This window comes from Colletotrichum godetiae, assembly GCF_030913485.1.
Source record: "Colletotrichum godetiae strain CBS 193.32 chromosome Unknown BDP55scaffold_4, whole genome shotgun sequence".
NCBI lineage: Eukaryota > Fungi > Ascomycota > Sordariomycetes > Glomerellales > Glomerellaceae > Colletotrichum > Colletotrichum godetiae.
In genome coordinates this window covers 285,101-304,399 of record NW_026851252.1, presented here as the reverse complement: position 1 = coordinate 304,399, position 19,299 = coordinate 285,101, and the positions used below count along the sequence as shown (strand labels likewise).

General features: G+C 53.4%; 6 protein-coding genes across 6 annotated transcripts; 4 read left to right on the top strand and 2 right to left on the bottom strand.

Moving 5' to 3' along the window:
- Positions 1 to 284: 284 nt before the first annotated feature.
- BDP55DRAFT_690201 (uncharacterized protein) lies at positions 285 to 1,039 on the top strand (the record flags this gene model as incomplete). Its single annotated transcript, XM_060576835.1, has 4 exons — positions 285 to 314; positions 376 to 490; positions 547 to 763; positions 1,003 to 1,039. 4 exons carry the CDS (start codon positions 285 to 287, stop codon positions 1,037 to 1,039), a joined length of 399 nt encoding a protein of 132 aa, XP_060434926.1.
- Positions 1,040 to 2,022: 983 nt separating this feature from the next.
- BDP55DRAFT_541992 (4-aminobutyrate aminotransferase) lies at positions 2,023 to 3,500 on the bottom strand (the record flags this gene model as incomplete). Its single annotated transcript, XM_060568270.1, has 2 exons — positions 2,023 to 3,232; positions 3,301 to 3,500. The coding sequence occupies 2 exons, from the start codon at positions 3,498 to 3,500 to the stop codon at positions 2,023 to 2,025; spliced, it is 1,410 nt and encodes a 469-aa protein (XP_060434925.1).
- A 2,213-nt stretch (positions 3,501 to 5,713) lies between these two features.
- On the bottom strand, positions 5,714 to 9,116 carry BDP55DRAFT_258488 (voltage gated chloride channel). Its single transcript, XM_060566318.1, has 7 exons — positions 8,663 to 9,116; positions 8,196 to 8,575; positions 7,007 to 8,143; positions 6,625 to 6,957; positions 6,196 to 6,576; positions 6,032 to 6,142; positions 5,714 to 5,979 (listed from the first exon to the last, which is right to left on the bottom strand). The coding sequence occupies exons 1-7, from the start codon at positions 8,883 to 8,885 to the stop codon at positions 5,920 to 5,922; spliced, it is 2,625 nt and encodes an 874-aa protein (XP_060434924.1). The 5' UTR covers positions 8,886 to 9,116; the 3' UTR covers positions 5,714 to 5,919.
- Positions 9,117 to 11,141: 2,025 nt separating this feature from the next.
- Positions 11,142 to 14,508, top strand: BDP55DRAFT_542463 (NRDE-2, necessary for RNA interference-domain-containing protein; the record flags this gene model as incomplete). Its single annotated transcript, XM_060568314.1, has 3 exons — positions 11,142 to 13,427; positions 13,490 to 13,929; positions 13,980 to 14,508. The coding sequence occupies 3 exons, from the start codon at positions 11,142 to 11,144 to the stop codon at positions 14,506 to 14,508; spliced, it is 3,255 nt and encodes a 1,084-aa protein (XP_060434923.1).
- An 842-nt stretch (positions 14,509 to 15,350) lies between these two features.
- BDP55DRAFT_626910 (eIF-6 family protein) lies at positions 15,351 to 16,324 on the top strand (the record flags this gene model as incomplete). The annotated part of the gene is made up of 3 exons (XM_060571687.1): positions 15,351 to 15,385; positions 15,517 to 15,675; positions 15,778 to 16,324. 3 exons carry the CDS (start codon positions 15,351 to 15,353, stop codon positions 16,322 to 16,324), a joined length of 741 nt encoding a protein of 246 aa, XP_060434922.1.
- Positions 16,325 to 17,507: 1,183 nt separating this feature from the next.
- On the top strand, positions 17,508 to 19,093 carry BDP55DRAFT_626909 (uncharacterized protein; the record flags this gene model as incomplete). The annotated part of the gene is made up of 5 exons (XM_060571686.1): positions 17,508 to 17,890; positions 17,938 to 18,132; positions 18,306 to 18,500; positions 18,796 to 18,940; positions 19,070 to 19,093. 5 exons carry the CDS (start codon positions 17,508 to 17,510, stop codon positions 19,091 to 19,093), a joined length of 942 nt encoding a protein of 313 aa, XP_060434921.1.
- Between the last annotated feature and the right edge of the window lie 206 nt (positions 19,094 to 19,299).

The window sequence follows — 19,299 nt, the reverse complement described above, 5'->3', positions numbered from 1 at the left end:
TTTGTTCTCTGCCGCCGCGCTTGCCCGTCATAAAGGGTGATTGCTTGGTCACAGGACTCTTCTAGTCGACGGTACCGGCTCCGTCGACACCGGTCGCGCGCTCTGCGTCCTGCCTCTCACCATTACTATACCCTCAGTAGCTCTTCGCTCGTCACCACGGCTAGTACAGCCGATCCGCTCGTTTGCTTGAACCCCACGTCGCAGATGCCTATCCCGTCTCCTCTCCGGATTAAGATCTCTCTCTTTTATGAAATCCGTACGGGTAGTAACCAGCCCTTGTCGCGATGGCTTACTCCTTTACAGAGGAGGAAAAGGTAAGCAGTAGGCCCCCATCCGGTCACGGACCATCGACACTGACGCGCATCTCAACGGCAGAGGTTCATCCTCGCGGAAGCCATCAAAAATAGCAGCCTAGATGTTGGCCTCTTAGTAGGATTTTTGAAAACGCACAATGTTGAGCCAGACTGGCTCAAGATGCAGTTGCCTAGCGGTAGAGATCGCCAGCTTTGACAAACCCGAGATTTCGTGCTGATAGTCACGACATAGGCCGCACTATGGAGCAATGTCTTGCAGTCACCGGGCAGATGTTCCAAGGTCCCATGCGGGTCCCAGACCTCAAGCGGAAGTCCATGAACGACCTTCTCGAGCAACCACCAAAGCGTTTGGCTGTCGCGTCTCCTATGGAACCACCAGCGCAACTACCACCCTTGGCCTCAGCGACGCAAGGCCTCGCAACCTACTCAAGCTCGATGCCCTTATCCTCGTTGTTGCCAGCGCCTTCGCAGCTACATAATCAGCAGCTCGCCAACATACAGCCGCGGCCCGCCGGTATGGAAATTGTCGGAGTGGCCAACGGCTCTCGAAGCCCTGGCCAACAACAGCAAGCATCGCTCCCACGGAAACGAGGTCGACCATCACGGGCGGACAAGGCGAGACAACTACGACCTTTGCTCCCCCAACACCTTACACCTCTAGCCCCGGCGCCCCGGCCTTTAGCTAGAGAAAGCCCAACAACGCCAGGAGAGTTCGCCGTGTATAGATTATCACCCGGTCCATCTTCGGAGGCCGCCCACGAGCCGCCAAGGCGAGGGCGAGGTCGGCCAAAGTTATTTGGTAGGACACAGTTGGTAAGTGGACATGATTTTGCGAGTCGATTTAGATTCTGATCCGGATCCTAGGGTACTTCTACAGGCGAACAAACGAAGACAGAGTCTGGGCGATCAACACCTAGCGAATCATCGCGCCAGCAATCTGATGAAATACCCCGAAACGCCTACAACGAGGAAGAAAGTGTATCGGATTCGCAAAAGGAAAAGGCTATTCCGAATATTGGCCACTTACAACAACAAGAAGGGCTAGCGAGTTAGCAGTGCGTAAAGAAGTTGGGCCGACGATGATGATCCGACCTTTCATTTATCCATTGCTACGTCTTCGAAACTATAAGGCCTGGACGAGCAAAGTCTTGCCACGGTCGTCTTCGACAAAGTCAGGGTTAACACGGCTGGATGTCTGGTACAATGGAAGTGTATTTCTAGAGCTCATGGCGTTGTCGGACTGTTTGATTTTGCATATACCGGCCATGGACAGAACAGGGCGGTTAGAGTTGGCTTTTTTGTTTTTCTCATTTGGTCCAAGGAGTTTAGGGAGGACAGGCGTGTGACCTCGGGACGAGTTACATGGACTGGGATGACGAGCACGACATGTACGATATGATGGGACCTGGATGTAGCAATGCCAAACACATGGCTTCCTTTCTGCATAACATGGACATACACATTTTTACGGGAGTTGAATTTCGGATCGCCGAGTGCTAAACGTCAAGGTCATATGACGGCATTGTTTCAGAAGTCGTTATTTTTGAACGTTTTTTTTTTTTTTTTCAGAAATCAGTCCCATACGCTAAATAATGATGTTGGCTAGACAAAGTCCCAACCGCAGATAATGCTTCCAAAACAAAACACCCAAGATACATAAAGCAAATGTTCATTTTCCATGCTTTCTCATCTTATTTCTTCATTTCTTTTACCAAGACTTGACGATCTTCTCCAGGGCCTCAATGAGAATATCGGCATGGTGCTCCTGGAAGATGAGCATGGGCCGCAGACGGACGGCGCTCTCGCCCGATCCGCCAATGTTGATGCCTAGACCCTTTGCCTTCTTGAGGAACTCGTCGCGGCGCGGGTTGTCAAAGGCGATGAAGGTGCCCTGGCCCTTTCCGCGGAGGTTGGCGAATTGGCCCGGGTACTTACTCGCGAGACCCTCGAGCTTGCCAAAGAGGTAGTCGCCGACGCGAGCCGTGTTGTTGACGAGGTCGAGGCGCTCAATCTCGTCGACGATGGCGCGGAAGAGGATGGCGCGCGCCGGGTCGCCCATCCAGGTGTTGAACTGACGGTAGGGTTTGTTGGGGCGCAGCTCCGGGTTGCCGAAATAGTAGCCGGCCGTCTGGGCCTTTTTGCTAAAGGTGACCATGTCGGGCGGGGAGGGGAGGTCCCAGTGGTCGTGGGCCCAGAACTTGCCCGTGGCGCCGACACCCGTCTGGACCTCGTCGACGATGAGGAGGACGTTGTGCTTCTTGGTCACCTCGCGGAGGCCGCGGAAGAAGGCCGGGGAGGCGTGGTTGTCGCCTCCTTCGGACTGGATCGGCTCGACGATAACCGCGGCAGGAGGGATGTGGTAGTTCTTGATGAGGTGCTCCACCTCGTCGAGGGCGGCCTTCTCGGCGGCGGCGTTCTCCTCGACGTGCTCCTCGAGAGGGTACTTGAGCAGGGGGAATGTCGCTTGGGGCCAGTCAAAGGCGGGGATGTCGAGCTTGTGGATGGGCTTGGAGCGGGTGGTGGAGAGGGATCCGAAGAGGCGGCCGTGGAAGCCTGTCTTGAAGGAGAGGATGGAAAGGTCGGAGGCGCCAGGGGACTGGTTGTTCATGGCGGAGGAGGTCTCCTCGGCCGTGAACTCAACGTCAGGGCCGCCGCGCTCCTGCTGGCGGCGCCACATGAAAGCGGCCTTGTAGGCCGTCTCGTTTGCGTCGGAGCCAGCCATGGCGGTGAAGACCTGGTCGAGGCCCTTGGGCGCCACCTTGAGGATGCCGGTACGGAGGATCTCGGCCCAGTCTTCGGGGGGGAAGTTGCCCAGGGCGGGGCGGTTGATGATTGCGTTGATCATCTCGGGGGTCTTGGCTACCTCAGCGAGGGCCGGGTTGTTGTAGCCCAGGGGAATTGAGGCGATTTGAGCGTAGCTGTCAACATCTCGTAAGCTTTTGGTCCTACATGTAACAACTATCTCTCTCCACACGGTTTCACTTACACATCGAGGAGAACGTTGCCGTCGGCGTCGGCAATGTAGTTGCCCGAGCTCTTCTTGTAGTCGGTGAGCATGTTCAAGCTGCGGGTGTCAAAGACCTCGTGCAGGTCCTCAGTGGCCTTCTTGGACGCGGGGCCGGGGATGGCAGTCTTGAGGGCCGGGCCGGAGGGCTCGCCGGCAAAGAGGCTCGGGGCGGCAGCCATGCGCGGAGCGGAGAGGCAGAACGCTCTGCGCGCGGTGGGTGTGCGGGCCACGCGAGCGGCGGGACGCGCCAGAGACGCAGAGGCTCTGAGGAGGGCCATTGTGTCTGGTGTTGTGTGTGTCTCTGTGTGTATGCGAGTTCTCTCTTTCAGTCAGGAAATGAAGCTCCTCTATGTCGCCGTGTCACCAAGATAATGAAACAGCTTCTCTAAGATGTGTAGAGAGACGTTGTCCAGTTGGGAGTTTTGTGCGATATCGGAGGGGGAGGGAGAGGGGTATCAATTGGTCAATCGCAAAAGAAAGATGAGCAAAGAGAAGAAGAAGAACGTCGAGCAATACTCAGCCAGGCGGGGGAGAGGGAGACCAAGTTTATAGATTACGGGTGGCAGCGGCTTATCACCTCGACAATCTAACGTAACTCAACGCCGCGTTGCCGTTGCCGGTGGTGGAGAGCAAGTACGGATGGATACCTTAGATAGTAGCAGCCGCAGTAGCGTATGTAGTACGGATGTGTCTTGTTTTGAGCTTTGGTCCCCTGGTCTGGTGTTAAGTCAAGGTACGGTACCTTTGCCCTTTCTTGACCGCAACGACAAGACCGAGCGCCACTTCCTCAGCTGTCCTATCTACACTAAGATAGGTATCTTTTTGCTGGCCGGGGGAGGGAAGCTGGCACGACCAGCTAATGCAAGCACGGCAAGGTCTCCAAACTCCCAGCGAATGCGATGACGGGGAGACCTGCCAAGATTACGTGCCAGTCGAGGGAAATGCGGGGCAGATTGAAAGCTGGGGTCCTTGGGTCTGACCTCACACACACACACACACACACACACACATAGCAGTGACACACTGCCTTGGTACGGAGAGGGACCTTAGGTACACACGGGCCTTGGTTTGGAGGGGTAATTTACGCCGTTTACGCCGCCACCGCCTTCTTTTCTCTCGCTTCCTCAAGGCACAAATTACTCGAGGCAAGCCAGCGTAAACGGCGTTAACGTGCAAAGTGTTACCTACTCTCCTCTTCAAATCAGGCATTCCGCCGGGCATGCACTTTGGTTCCGACAACAAACATTTTGTACGAATGTGTCCAGGTCACAAGTGTTGGAGGAAGCTCGGCCATGTTCATCCTGATACCATGAAACTCTGATGGAGCTTGGGTGCAGCTGCCAGCAGGTATCTTCTCGTCGACACAGGAAGCGCGCTACCGCGATGAACGTACCCCAGATTTCGCCCAATCGGTTCTCTTTGCGCGCATTCGCCTCGACCTTGGACGTTCTTCATGCCGTCTTTGCCGCATCTTCAGCCTCAAAAACATACTCATCCAACTGCTTTTCGCCACATCAACCCCTTTCCCCCGGACTTACTGATATCATCCTCTCAATACATACATCACCTAAGCACTCGGCGACACTCCGTCGCATTGCAACCACAGACATCAGGTGATAAGCACCCAATCCCATTGATACGGATACCATGATAAGAATGGAGAATAAACTCCCCTCAAAGTGGAAACAAACATATCCACCGCCAGGGGCAAACATCTGGGGACGACCTATCCTTTAGCGCTCCGCAAAAAAAAAACACACCCACACCAGCCGATGACGGGACCGGAGGACCGGAACCGGGAAATGTTGCCGGTTCTCGCGCCATGCCTAGGAGATTGAAATTCGCCCCTCCTCTCGTCTCCGTCGCATATTGCCTCTTCAATTGGATATCATGACAAAGAGCATTGAACTTGTTCAAATGGCAAGACTAGCTCTAAGCTTCCGCTCCAACGCCATTGTTCTGCCCGATGGCGACAGGCCGGGATGGGGCTCGGAGCCGGTTGGTGACACCACCCCACATCGGCGTCCGGGCGGATGCGTGCCGGATGCCGAGGGTTATCTTGAAACTTTTGATGAGTGGCCGTCACCCGACCTGGCGGAGGACTGCGGCCGGTTGATCGGAATGCACGTAAAATCATGTTCCATCACAAAAAAATCTGATCAACTTGATCAAATCGAGAAAATGTAGCAAAATGGGACTCTGTCCATTGAAATTACTTTCGTGCGTTCGTTGCAACGATGCTCTTTATGTGCACAATAATCAATCTAGCCTTTCCCAAGTATTCTGCACTTCTTTCCTAGCCAAAGAGAACATGCTATACATCCAGGTTCGAATACAGTCGACCACCCAGGAATGCTCTAGGAAACAGGATTTGAAAGAAAAAACAATATGTGAACGCCAGACCCAGATACGCTAAGCCGCAAGTATCGCAATGTGGGTGGTATGCAAAAGCTAAAATAGACTTCCTCCTTCTCCGACAATATATCCAAGTGTGTCGGAGGTGAAAATGCTGGCAAGGTGCAGTAAATATGATGCAAAGGTGATTTGAGCCCAAAGCTCAGAAGACGAACGCTCGTTGCTCCAGAGGTAGGCACTTCATCAGTGTCCCTCCTTCTCCTCAAGCTCCCGCATGTATCTCACGAAACTCTTCTTATGTACCTGAAACACAGTTAGTCACCAGGCCTCATCAAAACATCTGAATTCTCCGTACCATTCCTGCGTAACGTCCATTCTTCAGGACACACACGAAGCGCAGACCAAGCTTGACGAAACACTCGTAAACGAGATCCATGGGTGATCGCATGTCCAAAGCCACGGGTGCCTGTTGACGAGATTTAGCCTTGATATCACTAGCCAGATCGAGTGGATACTTACAGGGTCGATGTACGGTGTGAAGTCAGTCTTGTCCATCTCCCCATCATCGTCAGAGTCCTCAATGGTTGTAACTTGGGCCATCAAGCACATGCTGGATGCTTCATCATCCAAGTTATCGAGGGCAAATTCCAGGTCAGGGGCGGGGATCAGGCCAACAAGGATTCCATCTCTGATGATGGGCAGACCTCCGTCAATCTCTCCAGCTCTGTGGAGGGTCTGCAACTTGCTGCGAAGGCTGACTGCAGAAACCATTGGAGAGGCACTGATGTCGATGACACGCTCACGTCGGACACGAGGAACGATGTCGGCAAGATCCGAAGTGAAAATGGGCTTGTGCTTGTTGTCCAAGAAAGGGTATGAGTTCATGCTTGTTAGGAGATCCTATCGAAGTCAGTAGCCGCCCAAACTCAGCGTATATCTGTAACTTACGTAGATGCTGTTTGGCTCAATGGCGTCCGCAGTCCACTTGGCCACGAGAATGGCCAAAGAGAATGGCAGAACATAGTCCAAGCTACCGGTAAGCTCGAACAGAATGACTGCAAGTGTCACTGAGAGTCGGGTTACACCGCACATGGTTGATCCAGCAGCAATTAGACCGTATACTCCTGGCTGAATGCAGGATCCCGCCTCCTTCGCGGCACATGCACCCCACAGTCCAAAGTCGGGCCAGAGCAGAACCATGTACTGCACCACATGGCCGACGAGTCTGCCCATGAGACCGCCGACCACCATGGATGGAACGTAGATACCCGCAGGAACTTTCTGTGAGTGTGTTAGAAGGGTGATGAAATTGGGGGTTGGAAGTACCCACAATGCCAAATGTGATGATCGTCAAGAAACCCTTGATAAGGAATGCTGTAAAAAGGCTGAGGAGCACAGGTGGGATGTCGTCCATAGCGGTCGGACAGAGGCCATAGTCTTCGCGGTCGGAGCCATCGTGGCATGGAGCTGCAAGGTTGAGCATGAGTTTGGCAACAGGCTGTTTCGTGTGGACGTTCCAGTAACTCATGATGCCGGTAACAACAGCAACGAGAAGTACCTCGAGCATTGGATACGTCTTGATGAAAGTGATTCTCCTGAATGATTTGGCCCAGTGCTTAGAGGCTTTGATAAAGAGAGCGCCAGCGGCACCACCCAAGATGCCGATGACGATGTAGAAGACAATCTCAAAGTAGTGCCAGTCTGCCACATATTTGACTTGGAACATTACGATCTTGTGTGTGCCGTAGGGGTTGAGGAACTTGAGCGATAGTGCAGCCACGATACAGCAGAAAAAGGTGCGGAAGAGCGTCTTCGCTGGGAAGAAGTATGAGACCTCCTCGAGGCCGAAGAGAACACCTCCCAGAGGGGCGCCAAAAGCGACGGCCACACCTGCAGCTGCAGCTGCGGACAACACTTCGCGCCTCTTGGCATCATTCTTGTCATACTTGGAAAAGAGACGGCAAGCAATATTGCCAATGCAGGTAGCAATGTGAACGTAAGGGCCTTCTTTGCCCAGACTGAGGCCAGACGCCACACTGAGAATGAGCGCGGCAGACTTAATAACCAAGGTTTTCACGCCTAGGAAACCGTGCAAGACGAAACCACTGAGAATGACACGAACTTCGGCCACTCCACTTCCGGCAGCAGAGTAATACACCATTGGAGGAGGCACAGCGGCCTCAATCGCCTCGACGACTTCTGGGGGAGTCGGGCTTTCGTCGCTAGTCGGTTCGTCTGCGTACGGCGCAAGCTCTGCCGCGAGGTTCTCGTCGAAAGTTGTCATCCGATATGCCGAAGGTACCACGGTTTTTGTGGTTAGAGTCATGGCACAGGCGATGCCTGCCAAGACAACGCATCCGACCAAGTAGATGGTGAATTCGGTGCCTACATCTCCAAATGGCCAAAACCTCAGGACCTCGGACCAGGTCCGCCAATCTTCGCAAGGGCCTTGCTTCGGACAGCAATTCTAAACACGGCGTTAGCTTCTTTTGAAAGTCTTTGGTTGTAGCAGAACATACTCTCTCGCTGATGTACCAGCCCCGCGCGCAATATCCGTACTTATAATCGAAGACAGTGGCTTCCGATAAGTTGACAACGTAGGCGACAAGGGCGACGACGAAGCCGCATAGCGCACTCAGAATCCATCCTTGTGAGGCGTCGAAGATGGCATATAACCTTCCCCGAAAGTCCTTGCGCATCTTCAGAGCCTTGACTCGATGGGCATCGATGATATTATCATGGACCCAGTCGGTGGATGTAAACTGATCGTACCATACACGCTCGTTGGGTTGTATTGATCGTTTCGACTCGCTCATCGGATCGGGAAAGTCGGAGAGGGCATGTGAGAGACGTTGACCCAAGGACGGGTTGCGACTGTGGTGTAAACTTCTGATGCTTCCTGGGATAGCGAGGGTACAGGTTAGCCTTTTTGGTTTCTCGGTTTCCTGATACAGACGCAGCATGTGAAAATACCGGGACATCATACCAGCAGTGCTATGATTTCTCGACAGGCCCGGAGTTAGATACTTTGGACTCTCCGGACCGGATTGTTGAAGGCGCCTTCTTGACCTCGCACCACCTAGAAGCAGCGGGGAGCGCTCATCCGGCTCTCCTCCGACCGAGCTTCTCCGAGAATCGAATCTCGGTCGTCGCGTACTCATGGGCGAGGGAGGGCCCGAAGGCGCGTTGTCGTCCGGTAAATCCGCCATAATTGAGCTGACTACGCAGTAGGTGTGTGTGAAGACGGCTCGAACCGTTTGAGTTCTCGAGTTTGTTTCGAATCTTGGATGTTTCGACTCAACCAGCAACTTTTGGCGGGTAGGCAGGCAAGGTTGCTGTTAGTTGGGAAAAGAGCGGAAGCTTGCAGCTTTCAGCAAGATGGGACAGCACTCGACGCAGTCAAGTAGTCTAGACTCTGAGCTTTGAAAAAGCGATGATCAGGGGTGGCAGCGGAAGCCTCAAAGTGAAGGCTGTTCTGACAAGCAAGCTGGGTGGTTTTAGGTTGAAGCAAGCTGAAGTTTTAGCACGTGAACCTAGTAAACTTGTAAGGAATTCCAGGTTCCAAGGCTGCAGACCACCTTGAGCACAGCAAGCGCAAGGTTCGGGGAGGCGGGAGACAGGATCACGACGTGGGGTTCGGTGTCAGATGCGACGAAACGTGTAGGCGGATGACTATCGCGGGCGAGACATGTTCCTTGGCGTGTATACTGCGTCGCCGGCGAAGGATGTGAGTGTGTGTACACGGCGGGGCCGGGGGAGAACGGTGGAGGGTGGGAGAAAGAAAAAAGAAGGAGGAAGAGGATGATGGCTAGGGGAAAAGAAGAAAAGTAGCCATCTACTTGAAAAGAAGCTGGAGAGAGAGCCGCAAGGCAAGGAATGGTGCCCTGATGGGTTGGTAGTCCTACTCCGTGCTCCGTACGAAATACTCAGACGGGTGCTAGAAGGTGCGGCAGGCCTCGAGATGAATGGAGCTGTCCATCGCCCGTCCACTTTCCCGAATGCCCCCCCCCCCCCCCCCAGAGGACCCAAGGGACACCAAGGTTGGCCAGGTTGGGCTGTGCACCGTATTTGCGCCGGGGGCACGCGCGGTAAGTCGCAAGAGCGTGATCCACCCTGAACAGTTTGGCATTGCCGCAAAGTGTGTAAATAATTCGTAGCGGTGGGAGGGCGTTCTTGGCTGTGAGGTCATTTGCACCGGGTGACCCTTAGGGTGGATGCTTCTGTAAGACATTTAGACGCAGCAATTGGCTGACGCCTAGCGCATTTCCCGCCGAAACGGTCAGATCGACCGAGGACCCTGAGATTGCACCATTGCGGCCGTCCCTCTTTCTTGTTCCAGTGTCCCCTCCATTGCCAGAAATTGCTTGTGTATTCACCCATTGTTGCCCGCTCCCTCCCACCGCCTTCTCACATTCTTCAACCTAGAAAGCATTCATTATGAAAATACTGAGGAAGTGTGCTGTGCTGACCAAGTTGCGGATGCCTATCCATACCGCCTTCCTCCATCATTCCGCCTGCAATCCGTATCCAATCCCACGTCTGCAAGGTGCGTGAGTCAAGCAACAGTCAATCCCGAATCCCACCCTTGTTCCGTTCCAGCGCCTCAAGTCTTCAGTCACGGGTCGCTCTCCACGTCCCCATCCTGGAATGTTCCGAACTCTGCCCATCCTTCATCCAACCATCCAACCCTCCAACTTGGTGTGGTGCTTCGATTGCTTTGGCGTTAATCCAATGTTGACTGACACTATACTAGTCCCAAGAGCAGTCAGCCAGTGTCGGTCAAATTAAGACATGACACCCTCATCAACAAACGACATCAAAGCCATCGCTATCGCCGTTCCTGCCGGCCATCTATTTTCGAGCAAACAGGTCGATCCGTTTAGTCCTCGTTTCGAATAATTGGCTTCAGAAACAGAGCCGAGGCCCATTAGAACCAAGATCCTGGGCCTGGTCATGTTTTCTTTGCAGACACGGAGTGAACCCCAGGTGCCTTACATAAGACGGGCAAACCAATCACATGCCAGGGGGGTTAGTACCCAATTTTCTGTACCGTTGAAGGCGCTCATAGCTCCGTAAACCACACGTGCTCGAGTTTCTCTAACGGTGAGGTGCGACGCTGCGTGGCTGCTACCGTTCGAATAAGGTTGTACTCTGTATTCTAATTTCTACCTTATGCGTAAGGTCGATCACTGCCAAACCCCCACGTTTCCTTCTCAGCGCCGACGATTGCCCGTTTCCGCCACCGTCAAGCCAACGACGCGACACGCGCCACGGTATCCTTGACGTCGTTCTAGTTCATCACCGTAGTCAAGGACGGACACTACCAATCAAGGCACACCACGCACATCAATCTTGCTGTCAGGGCGTGCTTTCAGCCAGCCGCTTACATTAGCAGGCAGCCACGGCGCCGAGCTCAACCTCGGTGCTAATAATGAATCGGTGAGCTGCGGACTGGCGTCGTCGATATGTCGGAGCCTGGGGATAAAAAGTTGACGGTACCGAAGTTCTCGTCGTTCAAGCCCAAAGCCCCGGCTGCAGCACCCTCTGCCACCAGTGATCGTTCCCGCGACCGGAAGAGAGATAGAGATGAGAGGCCTAAGGAGGAACGAGCTCTTCATGAGTCTCGGCGTCAAAACGACCGTCTGAAGCACGAGCCTGAGCATCGCCGGCAGCATCGCAAACGAAGTCGGAGTCGCAGTCCCAGCCAAGAACGAGCTCTTGTCAAGAGAGTCGAGGTGGCAACCATTCCGAAAGGCAACCACGGCGATGGCGTGTTCTTCATTGACAAAAAGGGCGACCCCTTAATCAGAAGATACGGCGGCAATGATCGTTCTCGCGTGCCGCTGTATCGCCGCAGCGGTCGTGGACGAGTCCTTGGCTCCGGCGGATATCTGTACATCCATCGAGACGGCCCGCAGGAACGCTTCAGTATTCGACAGCCGGGAGAAGGAGCCTTAACACTGCGAGATCGAGCGCTTTTCCAATCCAAGACTCACCGTGCTAAGCCGTTTCGTATACGTGTACGCAGCAATCCCGGTGGCACCGATGCACACGTGGAGGAGGACTTTGTTCCCCTGAGTAAATCCTCGAAGCGACAGCGTGCTGAAGAGCCAGGATCAGAGGACGAGAAGACAGCGTACAGATCGATCAAAGGCAAGGCCAAGGCTCATGAGTTTTCCGACAGCGATATCGACTTCGACTCGGATGCCGAAGATGGCGAGTTCGACGTCGGATCCGATGATCCACTGAGGCAACGGTCGATCCAACTATCCCGTCAAGTCAAGGAGCACCCCGGAGACATTAAAGCCTGGTTCGAGCTGATCAGTCACCAAGACGTGCTGCTGAGTGCAGGCGGGAGCCTGGATGGAGTGGCCACCAAAGCTGAGGTTCACAGCTTTGCAGAAATCAAGATATCAATGTTTGAGTCTGCCCTATCTCGCGCAAAGAAGCCCGAAGACGAAGAACGGCTCCTGCTTGGCTTGATGCTGGAAGCTGCACAAGTTTGGCCTTCCTCAAAGCTCGAGAGCCGCTGGACAGATTTAGCGAAGAAGTACGATGATAGCTTTTGTCTGTGGAAGGCCAGAATTGACTACAAACTCACGAATTTGGTTGCGTTCCAGTACAACGACATGAAAGCTCTGATGGTCGACCGGTTACAGACCGTCTATAAGCAAGCCGTGGTGTCAATATCGCCCGGACCAAGCCGCCTGGCAAGTAACGCAGAGACCCAGCGCTATGAGCAACTGGTTTACGTCTTTCTCAAGACAACCAGGTTCATGTACGATGCTGGCTTCCGCGAGCTTGCAGTCGCAGCCTGGCAAGCGCTTCTGGAACTCAACTTGCAACGGCCAGCGGTCTGCGATGCTATGGCAGAACTACAGATAGTCAGTTCGTTCAAAGAATTCTGGGAAGACGAGTCACCCAGAATAGGAGAAGACGGTGCCCTTGGCTGGAGCCACTTCGTTCAGATGGGCGGCGTTGTCGATCCTCCCGACTCACAAACAGATGACGACACCGTTCCCAAGTCGCGAGACGTGTACAAGTCTTGGGGCGCAACGGAAAGGCTTAGAGCAACGAACTCAAGGAACCCAGCGCGGGCTACGGACGATGTCCTTGAGGACGATCCTTACCGTGTCGTCATGTTCTCTGACATTGAGGAGTTACTGTTTGTAATTCCGTCGGAGGTTATACCCTCACTTTGGAACTCCTTAGTTGATGCTTTCCTGCTCTTTTGCGGTTTACCAACGGCGTTCCGTACAAGCGACTGGACAGAAGCTGCAGAAAACGATACTGTGATTATGAGCAATATGAGGCTCTTTGAGAAGGACGTGCTTCAGATGCCCAACGAAACCGATGTCCTGGATGAGACCAAGAGGGTTCCGGTGTTCAAGCAAGATGCATCTCGGTACGCGCTATCGGCTGATTTGCTGTTTGCTGGCCCCGATTGGTTTTCGCCGTTTTCTGGATGGACCAGTACGTCCAAAGAATCTGACGGACCCGTCCCTCTAACTGCAGTCTCCAACACTCTTCGGTTGATGCTGAAGTCGAAAGGCTGTCAGGAGATGGCCGAATACTCACTGGCCATTGATGTCGTCAATTATCCCAACAACACTAAGAAACGCGCAAAGGCTCTCATCAAGCAAGATCCCACGAATCTCAAGCTATACAATGCTTATGCTCTCGCCGAGTTCTCCAACGGCAACGCGGGAATTGGTCTCCAGGTCATTGGTACAGCGGCCGCCTTGATTACTGTAAGTGCTCACATTCATTCAGCGTACATTACTTTGGTTAGTCTCTAATGCTCATCTACCAGACCTCCAGTCGCACTGGTGGATCAACGTTATGGAACACTTGGGCTTGGCTGGAACTCCACGAAGGGAATAATGCACAGGCTTTGGTGCGTATCTGTGCTACAACAGATGAATCCTGGAGAAATGCGTCCGCAACCACGCCCTCTCCTTCACAACTTCTCAAGGCATATCAATCACTATCGGCTACTCTGGGGCATCAAATTTCTGCGAAGCAGCTCGACGAAGCTATAGCTACTGCGGAAAGCTTGGCAATGTTGGCCTATCTCACAGCCCAGGAAGGATCTGAGCCAACATCGGAGGCACAAGGAAGTATCTCGGCTGCGATGGAGAGAATCTGGACCGTGTCTTCGGAACTATGTGCTCAAGGTCAGGCCAAGTCCTCGACGCACGAGAGACTTCTACAAGTCGCTGCGAGGCTTCTTTACTACCATGCAAGCCGAGGGTAAGCAAGTCCCAATTCTTCCAGCCATCTCGAGGCTAACATTACCACAGACCATTCCGACGTGCGTATTTGAGGGATCAGCTCAGCCAGTGCATTGAGTTGTTTCCACGCAATACTATCTTCTTGAGTCTGTTCTCATGGGCATCGACGACGTTCGGCATTGACGACCCTGTGCGCGACATCCTTCGAAAAGTCGCCCTTACTAACGCCAACGACAGCATCAGCAATCGCGTCTTCGCGATTCGATACGAGTTGCAGAGAGGCAACGTGTATTCAACGCAAGCAGCCTTTGAGCGGGCACTAGATAGCCCAACGTGCAGGTCCAACCCCGATGTATGGAGGTGTTACATCAAGTTCAGCTATGCGAGGCAACAGCTTAGGTCCAAAGCAAAGGATGTGTTTTTCCGAGGTCTTCGCCATTGTCCTTGGTCAAAGGAGCTGGCGCTCGAGGCATACACGACCCTTGTCAGCGTGATGGACGAGTTTGAGCTGCGGTCCGTCTTCAATACGATGTCGTCCAAGGGACTACGGATACACGTTGATTTAGACGAGTTTTTGGCCCAGCATAATAAGACATGAGAAGGGGCCAATTGAAGTAGGCCAGCAGATGGCGAGGTATCCCAAAGCCCGCCTAGCATAACAGTAATACGATGAATTAAAGAATGCTATGACTGTGACTGATGGGGTGATTCAAACGGTGAGCGATGATGAACTTGCTATCGATCTATTGTATATGCTGCGACAGGGTCTCCATGGTCCAATGGCTGACATAGTCAGCCTGCCCCAGCAGAGACTATTTCGGCTCTAAATGCAGATTGCAGGAATAGGACAAAGAGTCACAGTGGCAATGCAGCCGCAGGGAAAAGGCTCTTGCAAGGGCAGGTTCTTGGCCTGGTTTGTAATAGGAACCGGAGAGATGTGAGGTAGGGTGGTTCTGATGCGGAGTGACTCATCAGCCACATAGCGACAATTGACTCTTTTTGTGCAGCCCGGGCGGTTTGAGGCGAATCAGGGTCCACACAGCTCGCTCGGTGTGCCCCGCACTGCCCGCCCCTCCCCTCGAAGGCTCGAAAGCAAACCTGAAAGCCCAGAACGGCAGAGAGCAGAGCCCAGGGAGTGAAGAACTGGACTGGCAGCGGGCGAGAGCAGCTAAGGTAATTGCCCCACCTTGGTTCTCTATCGATTGTCGCTTTTTATTAATTGCGACTTCCGCCACTGCAAAAATTCCATCATCAACACCACCCTCACGACAGGATCCTTGACGAACGACATTTTTTTCCACACGACCGCGGCAAAGGGTTTTCTTTCTCTCTTCCCACAAACGAAGCATCTTTTACGAGCATCAGCAGCCGTAAAAGTCCCATCACATTTTACACCTTCGACAGTTAGTAATCGAGTATCCCCCGAAACAAACCACAATCATGGCGGTGCGCGCGCAATTCGAGAATTCCAACGAGTAAGAGAACCCCGCCGGATCGACCCCGCCATTATTGCTGCACGCTTTTGCTCCAACAACCCGCATACTCCGCGATGCTCTTTTTCCGCAGGACCAGACGTGCTGACGCGGGACACTTTTGCTCTAATTAGAATTGGTTGCTTTGCAACTCTCACCAACTCTTACGCCCTCGTCGCCCCGGGTGCCAGCGAGAACTTCTACAGTGTATTCGAGGCCGAGTTGCAGGGTGTTATCCCCATCTGCAGAGCAAGCATCGCTGGTGTTCGCATCATTGGCCGGTTAACAGCTGGGTAAGCAATACGTGATGGACCCTCGAATGGGTCGTATGTGTTTTGGCATAACGGCCTCGTACCCACGTGAGCACAAGTTTGCTGACAGGCCTCAACTTCTAGTAACCGCAAGGGTCTTTTGGTTCCCAACACAACGTCAGATCAGGAGCTCCAACATCTCCGGAACAGCTTGCCAGATGAAGTTCGCATTCAAAGAATAGAGGAGCGCCTGTCCGCCCTCGGCAACGTCATTGTTGCCAACGACCACATCGCCCTCATTCACCCGGACCTAGAGCGCGAGACGGAGGAGATTATCGCCGACGTTCTCGGCGTCGAAGTGTTCCGCCAGACCATTGCCGACAACGTGCTCGTCGGCTCGTACATGTCGCTCACGAACCAGGGCGGCCTCGTGCACCCCAAGACGTCGATTCAAGACCAGGACGAGCTTTCGAGTTTGCTGCAGGTGCCCCTCGTGGCCGGCAGTGTCAACCGTGGTAGCAACGTTGTCGGTTCGGGTATGGTCGTCAACGACTGGATGGCCGTGACCGGTCTGGACACCACGGCGACGGAACTCAGTGTTATCGAGAGTGTATTCAGACTGGGCGAGGGCCTGGGCCCGGACAACGTCAACACGAAGCTCAAAGACACCATGGTCGAGTCTTTCTATTAAAGAAAGAATTTGTCTGTGGGGGAAGGGAGCTGCAAGTTGAGCGGTTGGCTGCAGGAGTACTTTCTGGGTCGGGTTTTTCGTTGGTTTGGGATACCACTTATTGGGTTGAGCATGGTTTGGTAGGCTCTTCTCGTGAGCCGGGTTTGGGTTCACTCAGCAGTACATTACAGATGTATCTGTATGGCCGGCATGAATAAAAGCCCACGTGGGCACTTGGAACCCAATCTTGTTGTGCCAGCTGGCTTCCCAACGCATTGAGGCTGTGATTGCCAAAGTTATCCAATATCACGGTCAACCAATGTCAACGCCAAATCCAACAGATGCCTTGATAGTGATGGTGGACCGGATTTGAAGTAGCTCAGATGAGATCCATCCCCCAAGGAGGAAGTAAATAAAGCTAACCACAAACCTTGATATCCAAGGTTGAAAAAACCCAAACAGCGAATGCGATTCCATGTAGGTGTTATTTGCCGAGTAAGGGGGTTCCTAAGTCATGACGATTGTTACCTGTGAGGGAGCGAATTACATCCCAGCTTTGCCTATTGTTTTGCCTTTTCGGCTGAAGTTGACTGAACCAACGCCCTCTTCACGAGCAGCCTATCAATATCATTCGCGGTGTCCATTTCACCTCGTCGGTAAGGTTCGAGACTCCCCGCCGAAGCATCTCTTCCCAATCTGGAAAGCACAGGCTTCGGCCGACTGAGAAGAAGGAAGGATTTGGTGCGTGCGAGGGGCCGAGAGGGAGAGGGAGGATTTGGCTTTTGAATCACTACCTAGGCACTAGAGGGAGAACGTATGTGCAGTGATTATCTTCCAGAGGAATTCTGGCCTCGACTATGAAGTCCAGTGTTTACAATGCCGCCCAGCCAGCCACCGGGTGAAATGGAATGGGGGCGTGGAAAAAGGGGTTTCCTTCTAGTGCAAGTATCGCGCTCTTTTCGTTTTGAGTTCCTGGGATGTTCCGTCGGTGTGTCGACGCTTGATGTGTGTTTTTCTTTGTATAATTAGACGAGACAAGGGATTTCCACGAGAGGCGTAGAAATTAGGCTGCGCCGATATTGCCTAGGCAAGGCAGGGAGCATGAGAAGCGCGTGAGCGCCAGCAGTTGTCTACAAAACCATGGCGGTTGAGGCGTCTTTCGCGTGGAATGTGGAATGCTGTGTGGTGGTCTTTTTTGATATGCATGTCTGAGCGTGGCAGGATGGAGAAGGGAAGGGCGGGCTTAAGCCGTCGATATTTTTTGTTCTTTGTCTCTTACTCTTCTCTGGGCTTCATGCTTCTGGCGGGGACTACCTACTTCAAACCCCTTTGGAGGTTCGTAGTTGGACGTACCTGTACAATAACGATTTCCAAGCTTGGGATTTATGCCGACGTTGGAATTCGGGAGCTCGGGACGGTTGGAAGTTTCGCTGGTTTTGGGGTTGCATTCCAGGTCGGTGTTGAAGATCTGCGAGGACGGACTATAGGCGCCGATCTTCCGGTAGATGAAGGCACCTCACTGAGCCGTAGTTGGAATGCCGTCTACCTTATTGTGTACGGTACTTCATACGGATACACTACGAGTGAGTGAGCAGGAGAGAGTGCTATGTTTGTGCCTATCTACATCTCATCAGGACTTTCAGATGTCAAGCCTCTCTCGGGGCACGGGCATGGGCACGGTTGAAGCACAAGCCAGAGACACGACAAAGTGGTGAGGAATCATCTGGTGGTTTGGGTTCAAGGAAACGTTGCGATGCGATTTCCAGGGTCCAAGAAAAAGGTACCTTGGATTTGCACGGACCATGGGGACGTGGTACCTACTGCCACCGGTACGTGCTCCATAAAAAGAAGAGGGAGGGAAAAGGCCATCAATTGGGGAAGAGCGCTCGGCGGTGCGTTGGTTGCTTTGAGAAACGGCGGAAGGCGAGAGAGTGTTGTCCGTTGGCATGGTCAAGTGACGGCGGACTGGATGGCAGTTGCAGGGTCACCTCACTGCTAACAGCCTGGAGCTGGGACTGGCCAGCCTATGGGACTATGGGTGCTGCATCGCTGCTGGTCCGCTTTTCACTGCCCAAATGGTGATCGGGTCGACGGGTCCCACGGCCAAGTTACTGGAGACGGGATGGACACCGCCCAACCACCGCCAATTGCTGGATGTTGACGTCGCCCGCGTCGTCGCCTCCTGCCCGGTCCTACGGTTTGTTTATCAGGGACCTCCCGGCGGTTTTTTTTGGTTTCTCTCCTTCGATCTTGGTGGCTGTCGACCTGAACCTTCTATTTTCTTTCCCTCAGTTCTGTGCACATCGAAAGGGGGGGAAATCAAGGCTTTTTGCTTTTTCTTCTCCGTCACTCACCGTCATAACGTCGACGCCCCCTGCAGCGCCGGCCTCGTGGGAACAGACACACCTTTTTCTCTGTGTCTGCGTCAAACCTGGGGTCTTCCCCGTTTCTCTCGACATCTGCACCACGGATACATTGTACCGCCTATGCAGCCTCACGACTCTTGGGCCGCACTCTTTGTCACCTCCCTCGCATACCTGGCTCAACACTGACGGATACCTGCTGTCTGATATCCATACGTACGGAGTACGCAACTACCTCACGCACAAATTGAAACGAAACGAAGTTTGCCTGTCTGTACGCCCATGCTGACTCGGAGGCTCGTCCATCCACTCTTATTATCACATTTCCTTTGACCGATATCCAACACTGGACCGGGCACCGCAATATCTCCGCTTTTTTATGCCTGTGCTATACTTCGTACAGAGCATCCCCGACGCTTTTGCATAGTCACAACATTGTCCGAATATCAACAAGCCTTGGATCGGAATAATCGCGACTAGCCCTCAGCCACAAGCGTAGTCGTGTACTCACCTGCGACTTTGACAGCTTCGACGGCTTATAGCATCCCGCGCCGCCGACGCCTTCCAAGCCGAACGCTCTCGTCACTTTGCTCACGATCTGCGGCTGCTTGCGCACCTTTACTTTCTGTGCTA